Genomic DNA, 18761 nt, shown 5'->3' on the forward strand with positions numbered 1-18761 from the left:
AATCTCCCTGAAACTAGGCAAAGATGTTTGGAGCACAGCAGGATATCTACTCACATTTTATAGTCTGTAACTCTGTGCTAACACTCAACAAAACCCAAATGCCAGGATGACAATAATAAGAGAAAGCTCATGTCAAAGCAATACCCCATTACAATACAAGACATTTTAGCATGTTTCAAACACTTCTTTTAAGTATAACATACTGCAGTGCCAGCACCTACAGCCAATTTCTCTGAGCCTTGTATCCATTTTTACAGCAAGTTCTGTCAAATCTATTTAATGCCTGTATTTTTATTAACCCAGGGCTTCTTTTTGTGCCATGAGGCACTGAGATGACAGATAGTGCTAGAGATCTGGAACAAATGAAAGCACACATGGGCAAACATCCTGCATTTACCTTTCAGTAAAAAAAAAAGAAAATAAAACCAAAACAAAACAATAAAGATTTTAAACCATTGTCTAGAAACAGAGGAAAAAAACTTATGTCTGAGCTAGAAGCAGAATAAGTAAACATAGGAAGGAAGCACTTCATGTTTTGTTTAGGGGAGTTTCTTGATTATTTACTGCTTATTTTATATGCTTTTTAAAAGGAGAATGTATTAAAACACAAATCTTACACTTCACAGTGAATCTTACTATGAAGATCAAATACTTGCAAGTGCCAGCAAGTAGCATTTGATTCCAATTACCCACTCAACATGTATCAAAAACTGATAAAAATTAATTCTCCTGCCAAGACATAGTTCTATTTAAATATGGATCACAAAACAATCAATATGGTAACAATCAATTAAAAAAATTGGTTCAAGAAATCTTACTTAAAATAGTCTAACCATAGGTAAACACAACAATCAAAAGCTACCTGTACTTTTCTAGAAGACAAGAAAAACACAACAAAAAGCTGGAAAGGGTTATTTTAAAACACTGTGGTGTAAAAATAGTGAAGGTGGGGTCTCTTTTCAGATGTCTTTTAAGAAAAAAGAAAGAAAGAAAACAAGGGCACTTTCAAATCCTTGTATGCCAAGTTTTAGCCCAGAGCAAGTTTTCACTGCTATGTTACAAACCCTTGAAAATAAAGGTTTATAATGGAAATGCTGACAGACCCTTAACCACAGCAGCATGAATAGCTATAATTAAAGAAGAGCTTTTGGCTACACCTCACTCTGAAAGACTAGAATTTTTACAATATTCTCAAATAAAAACAATTGGGAAACCTGGAATGAGATTCCAGCAATCCAACAAGATATGTTAAAGGGGACTGCTAAAACTATTTGACATTTAAAGCTTTAAATATTGAGGCACTTAGTTAACACAACCAAGTCAGTATTTTCATAATGCTACTTAATCAGCAATAAAGAATGCTCCTGTGAGCCATCATCTGGGGTTAACAGAAAGTAACATATGAAGTTATTATTTCCTAACAGCCTAGAGGGAGCTGCTTGTCTCTTTAATCAGTGATCTCACTTCCTTCCTACCTGTAAATTCCCTGTCATACAGTTATAAAATTATTGAGAGTACAGTGTATGGAAAAATTATATTTATGAAAGTATAAGTATATACATATTATGAAAGTATGTATGATATACTATCTTATACAAGCCTGGATTTTAAAAACAAGCATCTCATCTTTTTCTGAGTTTGAAAATAGACCAGGCCTAATCAGTCTGGTCAATTCAGTAACATTTTAGCATCTGGTTAGCACAAAGTCATACATATATTCTGAACCAAAAAAATGTTTTTAGTGCTGTTTTATTTGCATGGCAACAGGGGATTGACTGATTGACTTCAGTGAGTCTGTCAAAGCAGGAAAATCACTAACATTTTCCTGTTCCATACAACCTGAAGATCAAAGTGCATCATAAGTGTTAAGGAATTTAATTCCTCTGAAGATAGGATAAACAGGGTGGTAGCAGTAACCAAATGTATAAATAAAGAAACTGAAATAACTGTTAAAAGCAAGGTTCTAAAAATCTCTCTCATACCAATTACTATTTGAGCATGTTGGTAATTCAAATATTTCAGCAGAACTACTTTTTGCAAAAAAAGGTACTAATACTGTCCTGTACCTTGTCTGTGATGACCTGAGAAGTCTAGATTGAACTTCCATGCCCTCTTCTCTGTGTTACAAGAGGGCCACATAAGCCCCAGTCCTGGAAATCTTAAAAATAATGCCAAGTTATAAAAATAGGCAATTTTTTCACCACTCTGAAATTTCTCTCTATTTCATCTTTAAAAACAACACAACAAATGCTGTCTATTAGCTAATAGAAAAAATGTCAAAGTAGTTTTGAAGTCTCCAATTTATTCCAGGAAATACATTCAGTTGAACTCAAATAATAAATAATAAATCAACTAAACTTAGTTTTGTGCTTCATCTTTTTTCAAAAGACTGCCTGAAAAACAGTTGTCTTTGGATCTATAAGCTATTGACAGCTGCAGTCAAACTACTAGACAATAACAAAGAACCTACTTAAAGAGAGATCTTGCATATGGGCCTCAGAATTCCTATTATGTACTCTTCCACAGCTCTTTACACATATTTCAGTCTTGCACATTTGAAGTAATGGCAGATCAATAGCTACCTCTTAATATCATATAAAAAAAAAAAACAGTTTGGGCTTCAAACTGGAGGACTGCTTCTCAAAGGCATCAGTAGAGAAAAAAATATGCTTATTGAAGGGCACTGTGGATGTTGAAAAATGAACTAGTACATCAAAGCAAAATTGCTTGAAAGTGGTAAAATATGATTTCCTTCTTTCCTATCGAACCCCAGACAAGTATTTAAATCCCCATAACTGTAGAATTTGAATGCAACCTTGGTAAAAGAGAAAAAAAATAGAATGAAAAGTCTGAAAAAACAGAACACATTCAATGAAGAAACAAAACCAAAAAAACAACACCCTCCAATTAATGTAATTAGCAGAGACAATAATTTCCAATTTTCCTTTACCATAGAAAAGATGGTATTTTCTGAAATAGAAGCAACTGGATGGCTTTCTAAAGAGACACTAATTCATAACAAAACATCAGGATGTCAAACCTAATCTCCTGAAATAACAAGGAAACATTTCAAAGATTCTGTATGCACTGAAGTATTGATGAGTTTTGAAATTTAACATATCATTCATAGCCCTTCAGAGATTTCTCTTTCCATTTACACAATTTTGGTAAAAACAATAATAGGAACTACAGTATAACCCTAAAAACAAAATGTTGGTCTAAATCCACAACTTAACCAAATAACTTACCGAAGTCTGGCTAGAACAACCTGAAGAAAATTCAGCACCATGCTCAGCTCAGCTCCTCGACATGCAGGCAGCAGCATAGTAAAGCCATCATTCAGCAACTTCTCCTCAGAAAGGCTCAAGTAGCAGCTGGTCTCAAACACTTCCTGCACCCCATCAATGTAGGTTGACAGCAGAGTCCAGAGATTTTGTCTCTGTGTGTGGTCATTTTTGGTCACTAAAAACTCCTTTGCCTTCTCACGGAAAGCATTTGAGACTTTCTCGGCCAGGGCACTGATGTCCATGTTCTTCTCAACATAAATTAAAAGGAAAGCAAAGTGACCTCTCCAGATGAGAGCCCTCCGAGCCGTGGTGATGGAGGATGGAGTCAGGAAATCCAAAAGATCCAGCACCCGACTCACGATATCTTCTGTCTCCACAATAACGGCCAGCACGAGGAACAGGCTAAAGAAGTTCTGCAGCCCCACCTCTGTCAGCTCCTGCATTCTTTTCCGATGGAACTTGGAATAAATTCTACATTAGAAAAACAAAAAAAAAAAAAAAAAAAAAAACAAAAAAAAAAACAGGAAAGAGAAAGTTTCTTAAAGTATGCAATTTTCTATCTTCTCGAGTGACTAAAATTGCACTTTCATGCTTTTAGTTTATGGTTAACCCCTTCCAGTAACCCTTAAATTTTAAATACTCTTCTTTCTTATTACTCTTATGATTACTGGAACAAACACGCTCTCAGTTTTTGCTTTTGATTTAAAGAACACATTGTTTCCAATTGGAGGTGCAACCAAGCCCTTCCCCCTTATCCAACCTCTAGTACCAAGCTGAGCACAATGTTACTACTCTACAATGTTAATACTACTACTCTCTATGTGATGGATGTCCTCCCTATATACCTTCAAATCAATCAAGTTTAGCCCATGAGGGCTCCTAGGAAAGGGAGCTGTCAAGTGGCATCTCTTTGCAGCAGCAAACCAGCTTCTTTCCTGGAAACTTCTTCATTTCCACCTGGAAATCAGCTACTGGTTTCTGCCATTATGCTATAGTGCTGCAGCTGCAGTGATCAAAGTCTCACCTACCAAACCAGCACTGCAGTAAAAGGAAGACTTCTGTTGGAAAATCCCTTTTCTCCACAGTGCTTTGCCAAAGTCTGTATCAACTTGTACTGCTCACCTATGGTATGGACAGGTTTGAAAGAAAACAGAGAAACTGAGGCATGTGCAAGAGAAATGTCTCTCCAGGTAGGAAGATGTTATGAAACTTTTTCTGCATTGCTGACAGGACAATGCTCAAGTCATAAACAGCTGATGGTGACAAGCATTGCAACTTTGAAACTTTAAAGTGGCTGCCAAAAAGGAAAAAGCTTACACAAAGACATCTTTCCTGGGACCTTTGCTTGGATGTGGACTTTTATTTAAAAATCACCATTCCTACAACAGAGGAGTAAGATGATAATGGCATAACTTTTTGATTATTGTGTTTAAAACTTTAGGTATATCCTTCACCTTTAATTTAAAATAAGTTCCACCTACAGTAGTTAAACATCCATAAATGCTGTTTTCCTATTCCGTCACCTAGAAAATAGTTGGAAGTGGTGTTGAGGTTATCAAATCTAGCCACCAAAAATTACAGCAAATCCAATTAATGTTGTTTAGTAGTAAATTACTACTGACAGGCATTTATGTTTTTCATGCATCAATTAGTGCTTGGTTAGCTACTGAAAACAGAGTTCATCCCAAAATCATAGCTGCAGGCTGTTAAATTTTGCTACTTGTGTAATTGATTTTTTCAAGGTAGAAATGAAGAAAACTGGTTCAGCAGACTGATGCACTATGTGTTGTATGTTATTACTCCCCCTCTTAAATTAGGGAAAGTAACAAGCTATAAGAGCACAAAATTGTAAGTATAATTTTATTTCAGTAAGAATAGAGTGGGCTAATTAAAATTTTAAAAAAAGCAAGACACTGAAACAGAATCCAGCAACATATTTGTTTCTGTGTAGTTGCAGTGATTCATAAAGCCAAACTTTAGTGACTAAACTCCTGAAGTGTACATAGACATTAGGCATACTGGTCTTTTCTGATAGCCAAGATAACTCTTCTTTTCTGGAAGAAGAACACCACAACTTTCTAAGGTGTGTATACACATGGGCATTTTTTAATGTTCATTACTTGTGTACATGAAGATCTTACTAATGTTCAATAAAGTTTTAATTAATTATATTAATACTTAACAAAATCTTTAAAAAAACCCACAAAAGCCTAAACCAGAACTATTTCTGTTTTCTCTATCTAATGCAAAAAAATTTAACAAGTCTGTACTAATCATTACAATTGCTATCTCATTACTATAAGAAAAGCCTTACAGATTAGTACACATCTAAAACATCAAGAATTTCATTTAGAGCTTATATATTTTATGTTTTTTTATATCATGACTGACTTATATAAGTAAGTAACATACTTAATTAGTATGTTCCAAGATTAAGTGAAATATTAAAATCCTCACAAAAATATTATGAGAAATTTTGAAAACCACTGAAAAGAAAATATTTAAATGAAAATGCAGGTGTAGCAAGTGTCAGTCTGCATGTTCTTGAACAACACATGGCTTAAATGGTGCTCAAACACAATTTCTGTGCTTTAATTACATTATCTGTCTGGCAACTGGGTTGTACCACTGCACTGGTTGCCAGTCTACCAAATTCCTGGCCAGTGGGACGAGGTAAATCATCCCACTCTGTGGATGCCAAGGTGATTTTTGGACCCAGTTACAGCCTCAGCTGGCAACAGAAACTTGAGGGAACAACTGCTTCCTCAAATTATGAGTCACCCTGGATCCCTCACCCCCTTTATTTTGTCATGAGCAGAGTGCCCTCCCCACTACCCTTGTTACAAAATGTGACAAACTAAATAGCATCCATACCGTCCTTTAATTTGTTTCCAAGGATGCACACCATTGTTTTCTTCTTTCATAATCCGTGCCAAGATGCTGAGGAAAATGAAGTAACTGTTGCTGGAGTTGTACAGAGAAGGGACCTGCTGTTCACAGCAGCAGCGTTTCACCAACTCAAGCATTGACAAAGAAGTCTTACTAATATTTGCCAGATCCTTCAGACCAAGCCAAGGAACAGTAAAGCAGCTGTTCTAAAAAAATAGATGAAAACAGAAAATATTATAAATAACAATAAATGCTAATATTACAAAGGCAGTAAGATGCACTCCTTCACAGGAACAAAAGGATATATTCCTACCATGGCTAAAACAATAAAAATGCATTGTAACTGTGTGCAAAGTATTTTTACAAGACCTGTAGTCCTGATGAAAAATAGGACTTAAAATATATTATCATATTCTATAATTTCGTAATGTAATGGACCACAACAAATTTACACATGATTTCATTACACAAACAGAGCAAATTTAAGGATACTGTCATTGATTAGGTAGTTTTACACAAGTATAGCAATCAAGCTTGGCTACAGGAAAATCAGAATTAATCCCCAAAAATCAAGGACTGCCTATGTGCAATTCTACATTTTTATATATTCATCTACTTACCAGATTCTTGCTGTAATAATCCCAGAGTATGGTAACAACAGATAGGTTCAAATCCCAGAAACTACACAAAGTCAAACAGCACTGAAGGTGCATTCGTAAGTGTTCCTCCAACACACCAGCCTTAAACAGGAAGGTAAGAAATTAATTGTAGGATACATAAAACCAGAACTAACAGACTATAAGTAATCTCCTAATATAAAATATATTTTTAATTATATACTGTTGAGTAAATGCATCTTCTAATACAAGCAGCAAACTTGAAGATAAAAGCTGACAATTGCACCCTGCAAAACGGCCAATGCTGGTTCATCCCAGAATCATAGAATCACAGAATCATTTAGGCTGGAAAAGACTTCTGAAAAGGTTCATAGGACAATTTGAACACAGTGAAGCATTCAGGTAGTAATTGTGGGATAATGAAAGTGGAATTATTCTCATCCAGCTTTTGGTAACAACAAAACAGAACTTTTATGGGAGGTAGGATATTAAGAGGTCTAACTAAAACCATGTGTTTAACCCAGCCTATTTTAGGCATCTACTTTAGGGTGATAATTCCCATAAAGGCTTTATTGTCTCCACTGCCTGCAAAAGTGGTTTAATGAACCAACTTGTGTGCAGTTGTCTGAAGAGTAGATTTTTACATGTGTGAGTCAGTCTAACACCTGTACCCCATGGCGGGGGTGTGGGAAGTAGATGACCTTTAAGGTCCTTTCAAAACCAAACCATTACATGATTCTATGATTTACTCACAGTGCTACTTCTTATGACCTACTATGTCTTTGAGTGGTTTTTTTCCCTGCTTTCAATGCCACACAAATGAGTCTAAGTCATGAACTTGTCTCTACCTGGCCATACATTCTTGTGGAAAACTTGACTTGCTACACTTTATCACAACACTGCAAACAAGTATGCAATCACCCACAAGAACTTCTAACCACATCTGCCTTCTCTTCTCATGAACAATTAATGTAGGGCATATGGCTTCTAAAGTGGTACATTCCTTAAACAACTTGAAAATTGAAAAGACACTTTCAGTTGTCACAGAAAATTATATATTCAAGACATTACATGTAAGATACAAAACCCAATGAAATAGGAAAGTAACTTTCCAGTAAAGACTCATTAAAAATATCCAGAATAGTAATTCAAGTGTAATAAATATGCCTAAAAATTAAAGGTGATACTCAAGTATTTTTTAAATATATGATGTAACTATTAATTAAACAGACTTCCCAAAAAAAACCCAATCTTGAATGAAAAACAAGGGACAGAACAGCTGCTCTTTTTTTAATGAATAAAAGCAAGAGTCTTGATGTAAAACAAAAAATCCTACAGCTGAACAGACCTATTTCTCTATAGGGATCTACCCAGTTACAGGGTTGCAAAAAAACCAACCAAACAAAAATGAAACAAAAAACCAAAACACACACCATTCAAAAATTCACAGAAAGGGAATGCTTAGTCTTGAAGTTGTATTTTGAATCTAGGGTTATGTTTAGGTTCTAATTCAACAAACAATGACTCCTCCAGTTAAATTAATTCAACAATAAACACAGCAGTTGAGCATCTTCAATTTGAACCATTATTTATCTGTCCAACTACAGTTTTAGAACAGTTTCCAAAACCATGATAGCACTGAAGGCTTTATCTCAAATTTAATATAAAAGAGTATCGAGACTTCAAATATCCCTGGGATTAATGGATTCTCTCATTGCTCTTTTGCTTAAAATGGTCTCTTGCACTGCTGGAAATACTATCAGAACTCTTGAGGTAGTCAGCTTTTAATTTATCACAGAAGGGAGGAACACCTGATACTATCAAAATGATAGTACTATCTAAACACAACATTTTTCTCTTATGACCTCCTACTGTAGTAACAAAATTGGTTTTCCTAGAAACCCAAGAAATACTTCTCTATCTCTCTTAAGGCAGAATTAAACAAAAAATACAGTGAAAGTATAACAAAATTGAGGCAGAAATGAAACAGCACAAAGCATTTATTTTCTAAAATGAGAAGTCTAATAAGACAGACTGCTATTAGCTCTTGCAAACTAAAAAGCTTTTGATTCTCACAATAAAACTTCATAAACACAAATTCCTCTTATACTGACAACCCATAAATCTAGTCAGTTTGATGCTGCCTAGTAGACAAATACAATTATGATAATATTACTACTATAACAATTTTCATTTTGCAGTACAAAAAGAATTGGAAACTAGCTTTTTTTCTTCTTTTGGATGAGAATTCCAAATTACAGAAAAGGTAGGAAACACCTCGTACAACTAGTTTCCCCAAAAATGCCCTTTTTTTGTGATAGACGTGGGAGTTTTTTCACATGAGCAATTTTGTTCAACTCTTATCTCCCTGGAACTTTAAAAGAGAGCAATTTGTGGCTGAAGAACTCAGCTGTTGGTCAACTGTTTGAAGCTGAAAGCATATACCCAAGGCAGAAGCTCACTATATTTGCCCAGGTATCCATGACTGCTCCTATCTTCTCCCAGGGTGCTTTTGGGTCCCATCACTACTGATCCCATAGGATGAACAGCACCTTCACATCTTTCCCTTGCCCAGCAGCAGGCTGACTGAATCTTAAAGCAGCTCCTGTTGGGAACAGGGCATTGTCGGGGCACCCCTCAACCATCTTCATTTGGACCATCTTCTGGAGGTGCTCATCACACCCAAAATCCAGCATATCCTGGATTACCATGCCTTAGGCTCTCTGCTGCCTGCATGTGTGTCGGATCTCAAGATCTCAGTCCTGAGGTACTGAGCCACCGAGACCACCTTGGGGGGCTCGGGAGTCCTGGGATGTTGCCAGAAGTGTCTGGTGGCTGGACTTTGGTCCTACACAGGAGACGACAAGGATGAGGGCTTCACCGGGGTGAATGGTGAAGGGATTAGTTAATTAGAGGGTGAGACACAGGGTTTAGGATTTATGTACAGGGGGGTTTAGAGAAGTAAGATGGAGGAATTGGGGTGTGTCCTGTCCTTCTTCTTCTTCTTCTTCTCCTCCATCTTCTTTGGTGATGGTGGCACTTTTGGATTGGTTATTACTGAGAGTGCACCGAGTTATAAGAATAAATGGTATTGGGGAAAAATGATAAATATTGTACACGTAACAATGGGTATAAAGATAGTGGCTGCCTGGAGGGCAGACAGTGTGCCCATGGCTGACTGCTGAGCAGAGCTCTGTTCGGCTGAAAGAAAATCTTTTAGATAAACAATTAATAAACATAAAAACAGAAAGAAGAACTGAAGCCTCTTCTCGTCCTTTGATACGCGGCTGCCCCAAGGCCACCCCGGGCCTTTCCAGGCCCTTCAAACAGCCGAGAAATCCGGACACATGTGGACCACTAAACACAACAGAACTACTGAAACTACCAAAATGCTGCGGATTTAACACTGGGTAGGCATTTTTGTGTCCCAATACTTAGCTGTCCTAAGGATGCTAAAGCTAACTCCAGCTTCTGCTGCTTCATGATGCTCTGGTACCCTCGGTGGCTGCAACAACACCTACTGAACCATCTTCTCACAGTATAGAATTTGAAGTTCACATGAAGAGACTTTAACAGTCATTGTTAGGAGATTATCAATTTACCTTACAAATGTATGTTCTGAACCCTTTTTAGATGCTTTTGAACACACAAAACTACACATACTTCATTTCTTTTTCACTTCCCCCCCCATTCAGTGTAAATTGCCATTCTTCTGAGCATGCAGTCTACAAGCTATAGGGAAATTAGGGAGCAACAAGCACAAGATTATGAGGCTGATGAGCATAGTACTAAATGTGGTTAGTTTTTAAGTTGCCATATACCTAAAAATGAAGGTTTTTAACTACCAACTCCTGCCCTCTCTAGCAAACGGATAATTCAGCACTATTATTTCTTTTAATTTATGCAATAGCTGTGCATCTTCAGTAGATAACAGGCTATATGCTGAAAAGGATGGCTCAGAGAGGATTAAATAACAAAGTCATGCCAAGTGTTAATAGGCAGTATCATCATTTCTGTCCTGCTGTTCATTCAAAGAATACTATTATCAGTTTTGCTTTTTTCCCACTTTTCAATGCTCCATTTCACTACTGACTTGTTGATATCTCATTGTGCATCTCATTACTACATTTTCTGGACTCAAAAATACTTAAGAGATGCAAAAGGATAAGATAAAAGGTAGGAGTGGCCACTTGAAGCTGACAGATCAGCAGAGGAGATGGACATATCTACTGGCAAAAGAATTCTCCTTCCTAGACACTGTCAGGAAGGCTGCTGTGCAGGGATAGGGAGCAGGATGTGTGTTTTAATAAAGTACTCCATTCACTCGTGCATGCACATATAGGAATTAATGTTCCCCAAGGAGCACTTCCCTTGGGCAGCTAACTCCATAATGCAAGAAAAAATAATGAACACATAAAAAAAGGAAATCAACTAGATGGCTCCTTAGATGGTTGGTAATAGTTACAACCACGTCTTTGGCAAATGAGGGTTTGTTTTAATTCCAACAGTGGCTGCTGTTGGAACTTAAAACATATTTGCTTCATATTACTGTCATGACTGACCCAATATGCAAGTCTTCTGAACTTGGCCACTTAACTGCCTTTCTAAACTATCTACAGTTCAATACTTCCTTTTTATTGAAAGCATAAAAAACTGCATATTTTATGTATGTTCTGTTTCAAAGTAATCTTTATTCAAAACAATAAACACTCACAAGAAAAGGGGATTATTTTGAAGAAAAGAACATTAACTACAAATGTGTGTCTCACGTTGCTGCCACACAGAAGATGCAAACAGGAAGGTGGCTAATAAGCTACTCAGTTTTTATGCATCTTATCTAAATCTCTCCAATTTCTCTCACAGAATGGTAAGAACATCCAATAAGTAATGTCATCACTTGGGGTTTTAATGTATATGCACAATTTGTATTTTGTCATATACCATAAAATCATTCAAAAAGACTTAATCTTTTAAGCTGATAAAGTACAACTACGTAGCCAAACATTAGAGTTTATGTTTAGAAATCTGAAAATTCATGCTATCATTTCAATTCTCCTAACAGCCACAATTATTTTCTTGTCAAAAAGTTGTAACAAGTATTGTTCTGCATTCCAGCTTTAAGTACAATTGTTGCTACTCCATGAACAAGACAGTTATATAATTTAAAAAACGGAAAGAACTGATTCCCCTTTTGCTTTCAAAAACAGAACTTTGCAGGATTTTTCTTAATTTCATATACCAAATGAAAAGATAAACATGTGTATTGTTTTCTTAAACATACATAAATAAAGAAATTATTTTTACAGGCGTTGCCGATACAACATTTGCAATTTGTGCCATGCAACTTCAGAACAAATTTAGAGAGCTACAATGTAACTTATTTTTAAAACTTGATGAACAGCATATTTAAAAGCATATTAAAAGGAGGTCAATTCTGACCTCTGGGCCATGAAGCATTGCATTAACAGTTCTGCAGAAAGAAAAATGATAAGGTATGAAATGAGTGCTCAGAAACTAGAACCTTATCAGTAAGGGTTTGATTCAAGCCTGTAAGACAAATTGCTCAGCAAGGCAAGTCACCTTCCCGCTGTGATGAGGATATAGCTGAATTTTCAATGCAACTGACTATCTCCTTCATCATGTCTCCTCAACTTGATATCCTTACATTCAGTATCTGATTTACATTTTCTAAGCATCCAGTTCTTATTCTGAATACATCTTGTCTAAGAAGTCATATACTACCCTTCCAGGATAATTATCTTTTTTCTTTATCTGACAATTTAGCATCAAGCACAGCACTTTAAAGCAAGTGGAACTGCTAACAAGGAGGGAACTGTACACTGTCATAGTTTAGCTATGTCAAGGTTGTTCATTTACCAGTGATAAAAACACTACAACTCCAAAAATACACTTGTTAGTTGGACTTTGTTTCATGCACTGTCTTTTCCTGAAAGCATCCCTGACACTTTCCTTGTTCATTATTCTTTCCTTTATACACTTACTTGAGCATCAGTGGATTTTTTAAGGAGCTCCTCCACAAATTTCCAATTGGATTCCTTCTGTTTCTGAAAAATAATTATCAACATGAAATAGCATTTGTATCCCTTACAGGAAACACTATGTAATAACACAAAAGTTAGCAGACAAAATATTTCTAGAAATATTTAATTTTATGACAGAATACAGTAGTCATCACCAAAAAGAGCTTTTCTGTTATAGGAATGTAATTGATATCTGTCCTAAAAATTAGCCCTCAGAAAGCAAATAAAAATAAGAAGCATACAACTTGAACCACTTTAGGTGGCTCATTTGCAATCCCAACTTTCACTTTTAATGGAGATGCAAAAGAATCAGGCATTTGTTATTAGCCCAAGCAGTATGCCTTACAGTTTCTTTCTTTAATGTTCTGTAAAAAGGAAGCTATAAGGAGTAAGAAGGAAGAAAAGGTATAATAATCTCACAGTTTCTTGCTTTTTCCTTTTCCATCTCTTTATGCAAAGCAGGAAAGGGTAAAAGGCTTTGCAACTAAGGCCATTTTCTCAGGAGAAAAAAAAAAGGCAACAAGGCCAATATACACACATTTCTAGGAGATTCAACCATCATCTCTTACATACAGCTACATATATAGCCTCTGCAGATAAGCAGATGTGTGAACATAATACTCCCATCATTGTCCTGCCTTACTTGCTCCCTCCAGCACCACAGCTGTTTAGCCTTGTACATTATTTTGCAGATAGCTGTCCTTTAAACAACAGCTTAGAATTTACAATAAAGAGCATTTTATGCTTTAGTAATTGAAATATAACTACTTTCCAGCAGCAACACCATTGTGCTCCATCATCCTCTGCTACTGATTAAACTGGTTAATGGTGTGGCTTGGTGACAGTTTCACACAGAACTCCAGAAAGTACCAAAATAATTTAAAAAATTAATTCTTTTAAAAAATGCACTAATACTCATCCAACACTATTTGACTACTTGGTGACTTTACATTTACACCACAGGAAAAAGAGAATCCTGAAAACAGACCATGATAGCAAGGCATAGGCCATAGACTATTTATGGAACAAATATAAATGAAAGGACAGATCTCTAGAAAGTTACATTAAAGCTGTGATTTCATGATTCAGGAATGTGACACGTATCAGTTAGGAAATTCCCACTGCTTCTTCCTCACTCTGAGCTCCTCTTTCTGCCCTCACAGCTATGGCATGCCACTGCTCAGTTGTTCTGGTACTTCTGTTTGGGGGACTCTGAGCCAGAACAGGGAATCAACACAGAGCTTCAAGAGAGGAACAAAGAATAAAAAAGGGAATAGGGCCTGACTTAGGTCACAGGAAATGGAGACCAAAAATTGTGCCAGAACAGCAGAGGGCATGTCATGCCTAGGGTGGTGAACAGGATTTAAGCTGTTAGTGATGCCAAAGGCTCTGTATCATGAAACCAGAGCTAGCATCGTGTCAGGAGGACATTGCATCAACAGACAGTCAAGGAGTAAAGGCAGCACTTCAATAACAGGTAAACCCAGGGTTAGGAACAATGAGCATTTCCAGACAAATCTGGCCATTAGGTACATTCAATTTTTGACTGTGTTTTAGAGCCTGATGTTATGAGAATACCTACACACGGGCAACACCCTACTGCAGAGTTCCTGGAAAGCTAAGGAACTGCTAAAAGGCCAGTCTTGGCAGCAATAAGTAGAGATTAGAGTTAAATGTCTATGAGAGCACTGAATGTTTGAATCAGCCTGCTTAGAACATGTTTTTAGCAGTACCATAGACCAAGGACACATGTTTTATACAACAGGTGTTTACTGCCAAAGTTCCAGCTTGTCTCCAGTATGCAGATCACCTTACACGATCTTGGAATAATCTAGGGCAAACTCCTGACACCAGCTGGGATTGATTACAAGAGTGCACCCAAGTTCAGTCCAAACTCAGGAAAGAAGGACACTAACCACCTGCTGCACTCTTTTTAGTTACAATTGTATCTATATTTTAACAGACCTGCTTCATTCAAATCCCAATAGATTTATATCCAAACATTATTCCCTACTGCACTGGCAATATGGCACAGCACCTGTTTACCATTGTTTCCAATCTGTCACTGTCAAAACATACATAGAACCTACATCTTTGACTCCAAACCACGTGTCTTAAAACATCCTCCCTCCACCCCAAGAGAGTCCTAGAAATCAACAGAACCCAGAGAATTCACAGAGCATAGAAGTGCTGCTAAAACCAAAATCTTGAGCTGAGTTTGCAGGAAGAAACTTTTGCAAGGGCTAACAGCTGAGTGTCTGGAAAAGCCATATTAGGCTTCTTAGCTGGAAGTCCATGTTTGCATATCTTGCCACATAGTCATTTCAGATTATTCTATTCAAAGGCAAGAATTCTTAGCCCCAAGTAACTCTGCCTATATTACCTTAGCCTACAGGATATTAAAATTGACCCCTGCAATGTTCAGAAGTGACAAATTTTCTCATCAGGTCCCATCTGAGTTTTAAATATACAAATTCTACTTTTCAGAAGAGTGAAGTGGGACCTGAACAGGGGAATATTGAAAGAGACACGTACCGTACATCTCTCAGAACAGTCTGTAAGAAACTTGTCCAAAAGTTTCTAGTTTAAAAATGTGGTTTCATGTATGTGAAATAAATATTCAATATATATGAATCATTGCATATTTGAAATCACTTTTTATGAGCTAAAGGGGGAAAAAATAAAAAGAAGCAAGGCTGAAACCTATTTGGAATTTTAAAAGATTTCATAACAACCTTACAGCCATGCAGACCACATTAAAAAATTGAAAATCTTCCACAGATGACATAGGCTTAGAGGCAATTTTTGCTACAGAGCACATGAATAACCATCATTATGACACATCACACTCCCACCTCTGATCAGTTAATTAAAAGAAAGCATGTGTCACAAAGCCATTGCATCATATATTTAATCAACAAAACAGGACAACAGAGTCCTCATGTAATTGTGCTGACTTCACAAATTCATATCAGAGATTGTTTTACCTTATAATGTTCAAAAAATATTTTTAGGTTGCAATTCAAGGAGGGGAACAGGACCTCAAGGGATGGTTACCATTAACTGTACATGACAGATTATATTACTGTGGTGGGTGAAAAGGCCCTGATGTTACTGATAACACTTTTTTTGTATGAGAACAGGGATCCCTGGACAAACTCACAGTAACTCAGAAATGCAAAGCAGAGCTAACAGTTTGAACACAAAGACTACAGGAAACATCAAGAGAAGCATGCACAGGATGGTCTCAAGATTTACAAATCAAGACTTGGAAATTCTCTTCTCCCAGGTGGGGTCTAAAGGAAAAGTATTATTTAATCTTGGGCAAGTCACTTCCTGTCACTGTGTCTCAGATTCCTATTTTAAAATAAGAACAACAGGAATCCTTTTTCTCATTCTACTTTTTTGGCTTATGTAAATAATACATTGCCTGGGGCAAAAAAATAATCTCTCATGAGGATAAATACAGAGTATCTATCAGAGTGAGATACAGGAAAAAAGCCCCAATGATAAAAGTAATCAGTATCCCTGTATTTGGATTAGGGCATTAAATATAAGAAACAGTATAAATGTGCGCTTCACACAGATTTCTGTATTCCACCTGGGAATGACCTTTTCTCACTTCCTAAATTCTGCTAAGAAGCAACACTGTGGTAATTCTATCTTGCAAGATCCGTCTATAATCCACTCTGGACTGTGTCCCTCTCCCCCACCAGGCAGCAACATGCAAAGCCAAGGGAGGCTTGGGACAACCCTCAGTGTAACAATCTGGTCTGCAACTTTACACTGTATCAATGTGCAAGAAGTTGCTTCACTTGGCCACATGATAACAAGCAGCCTGCCATGGCCTCCTGAAGGATCTGGAAACTGGCAAATAGAAGAAGCTTAAGCATCCCACATCCCCAGTGAACAGATGTTGTAGTGTGTTTTAAGTTTCTCAGTTTGCTCCCCCATTTTATGCACTGTACCCTCCTTTGTTCTTTGTAAATGGTTCCTCTCTCCCCAGTTTTTCCCGCCACTGCCTCCTTGCCAGTTAAGTTGCCTAGTTACCATGCTATTTTTAGTTGCTAATGTTACAGTTTGTAGGACCGCTCCTCCCTCATCCCACCTTATAAGTAGATGTTTTCTCCTCCCTGGGCACAGTCAATCACCCCCCACTCCTCCCAGGTTTCGAGAACCTTCTCCTCTCTGGGGGTTGTGGTTGGCTGTGGTCCCGGGGCCCCTCCTTTACTTTGTATTCGTTGGTTTCTGGTGTATGTCAGTTATGTTCAGTACCTCCCTTTGAGTTTCCCCATTGGATAGCTGGGCTCCCCTCCTCTCTCCTCCCCTTCCCTATAAAACCTTGTCGCTCCCCCTGTTCGGGGCCATTTTGCTGGTTGGTGCCCCTCCTTGTTGGTGCCTCCGGATCACCCAATAAACCGACTGTTCACCTCCTTATTCGTCTCGCGTGCGCCACTCCGAGCTCTTCCTCCAGCCCAGCCTGAGGCCAAGACGCCGAGGGGGGCTGGCTTCTTATGCGCAGGGGCGTTGGCCTTCCCACCCCTCGTGCTAGCCGGATCTAGGGCCGCGTACGCCCTCACGCAAACAGACATGGTCATGAGTTTTTCACTGAAGTATTCAAGGACTGAATTAACACACCTTTGCTACATTTGGTTTTCTTAAAATAAATTTGCAGATTAGAAAATCCAAGTAATTCTTAATTTTTTTTTGAAAGTCTAATTTTACTTAGAATTGTAAGCATTCTCAAAATTTCAACACTTTTCTTTAATTTTCTATTTATAGACTTATTGCCTTTAAAGACAAAGAAAGGGATTTTAAGTTATCAAAACTGCTCAACCAGCATGATCCCTCTTCCCTTCTTACAGATTTGCAGTTCACAAACACATTTCCAGGTTTTAAACTTTCATCCTAAATCAGGAATGGAAATCACAGTACCAATTTTAACACAAAGAAGGTATGGCCTTTCCAGTTTTAATATGCATTGTCAATTTACAAATAGTTAAAGACAATTCACAGTAAAGGGCAATTAAGCCCAGTTTGTGGAAGATGCCACACAGTTTATGCTTGGAAAATTAGGGAATATGGGCAATGCAGCCGGAAGGTTAAAAAAGCCACCATACCAAAAAACCGCAAAAATCAAACAAAGAGACCTCCAACACCCCCCACCCCAAAATAAAAGAAAAACCACAAAAAAACCAAAAAAACAAAAAAAAAACAAAACAAAAAAACCAAACAAAACCCAAACAAACAGAAAAATAGATTAACAGTAACAGCATAGAAGAACAGAAGGAGAAATGACAGAGGATAGCATGACCAGAGTCTCCCTAGTGCAAAAAACACTGTTGGGGGAAAAAAAACCAAGCAAAACACACTACACCAAAAACACCCCAAACCCCACAGTTTCTGGGTCCTCATCCACCTCATTGGCTTCTAACAAGCCTCCTCTATAGACAATTAAGAAAAATTGTCCACTTTTATACATCTCAAAATGGATGAATTGCCTCAGCATGTGCAAGTTTCCTAAACCAAAACTTGAATTCAAGTCATTAGACAGTGTCTATTGGTAGCATACCAACATAAAATGAAGATGGATAGACAAATATATATACATCTTGTGATGCAAAGGTAATGCAATTAGATTTAAATTTATCCAGAGCAGAGCTATTACTTTAGAAAAATAAGTGGCATTAATAATTACACAGTCAGCATTTAAGGTTTATACTTCATAAACCACAAACTCATGTGCTCAATTCCTAAAACAAGAAATCCAGTGAAGTATTTATGCTACAGGCAGACAATCTTCAAACATATGCTACATCATTAAGTATATGTGCTACTGACTAGTTGGGATATTTCAAGTTTACTTCACACAGTTCTCTACTGAATATCTGGTATGTAACACGGATATGTCTGGGGCTCCTGGAACA

At 37.2% G+C, this 18761-nt stretch overlaps 1 protein-coding gene across 2 annotated transcripts in view; it reads right to left on the bottom strand.

The window, feature by feature from the left end:
• The window catches only part of MMS22L (MMS22 like, DNA repair protein), a 90965-nt gene that overhangs the window by 53344 nt on the left and 18860 nt on the right, over positions 1–18761 (bottom strand). For both annotated transcript variants that reach the window (XM_074538532.1, XM_074538533.1), the window contains exons 11-14: positions 12796–12858; positions 6797–6916; positions 6162–6382; positions 3249–3758 (exon numbers count right to left, since the gene is read on the bottom strand). In XM_074538532.1, coding sequence (XP_074394633.1) covers positions 3249–3758; positions 6162–6382; positions 6797–6916; positions 12796–12858 — 914 coding nt within the window. The remainder of the gene's footprint in view (positions 1–3248; positions 3759–6161; positions 6383–6796; positions 6917–12795; positions 12859–18761) is intronic.

The sequence above is a fragment of the Zonotrichia albicollis genome, chromosome 3 (assembly GCF_047830755.1).
Source record: "Zonotrichia albicollis isolate bZonAlb1 chromosome 3, bZonAlb1.hap1, whole genome shotgun sequence".
NCBI lineage: Eukaryota > Metazoa > Chordata > Aves > Passeriformes > Passerellidae > Zonotrichia > Zonotrichia albicollis.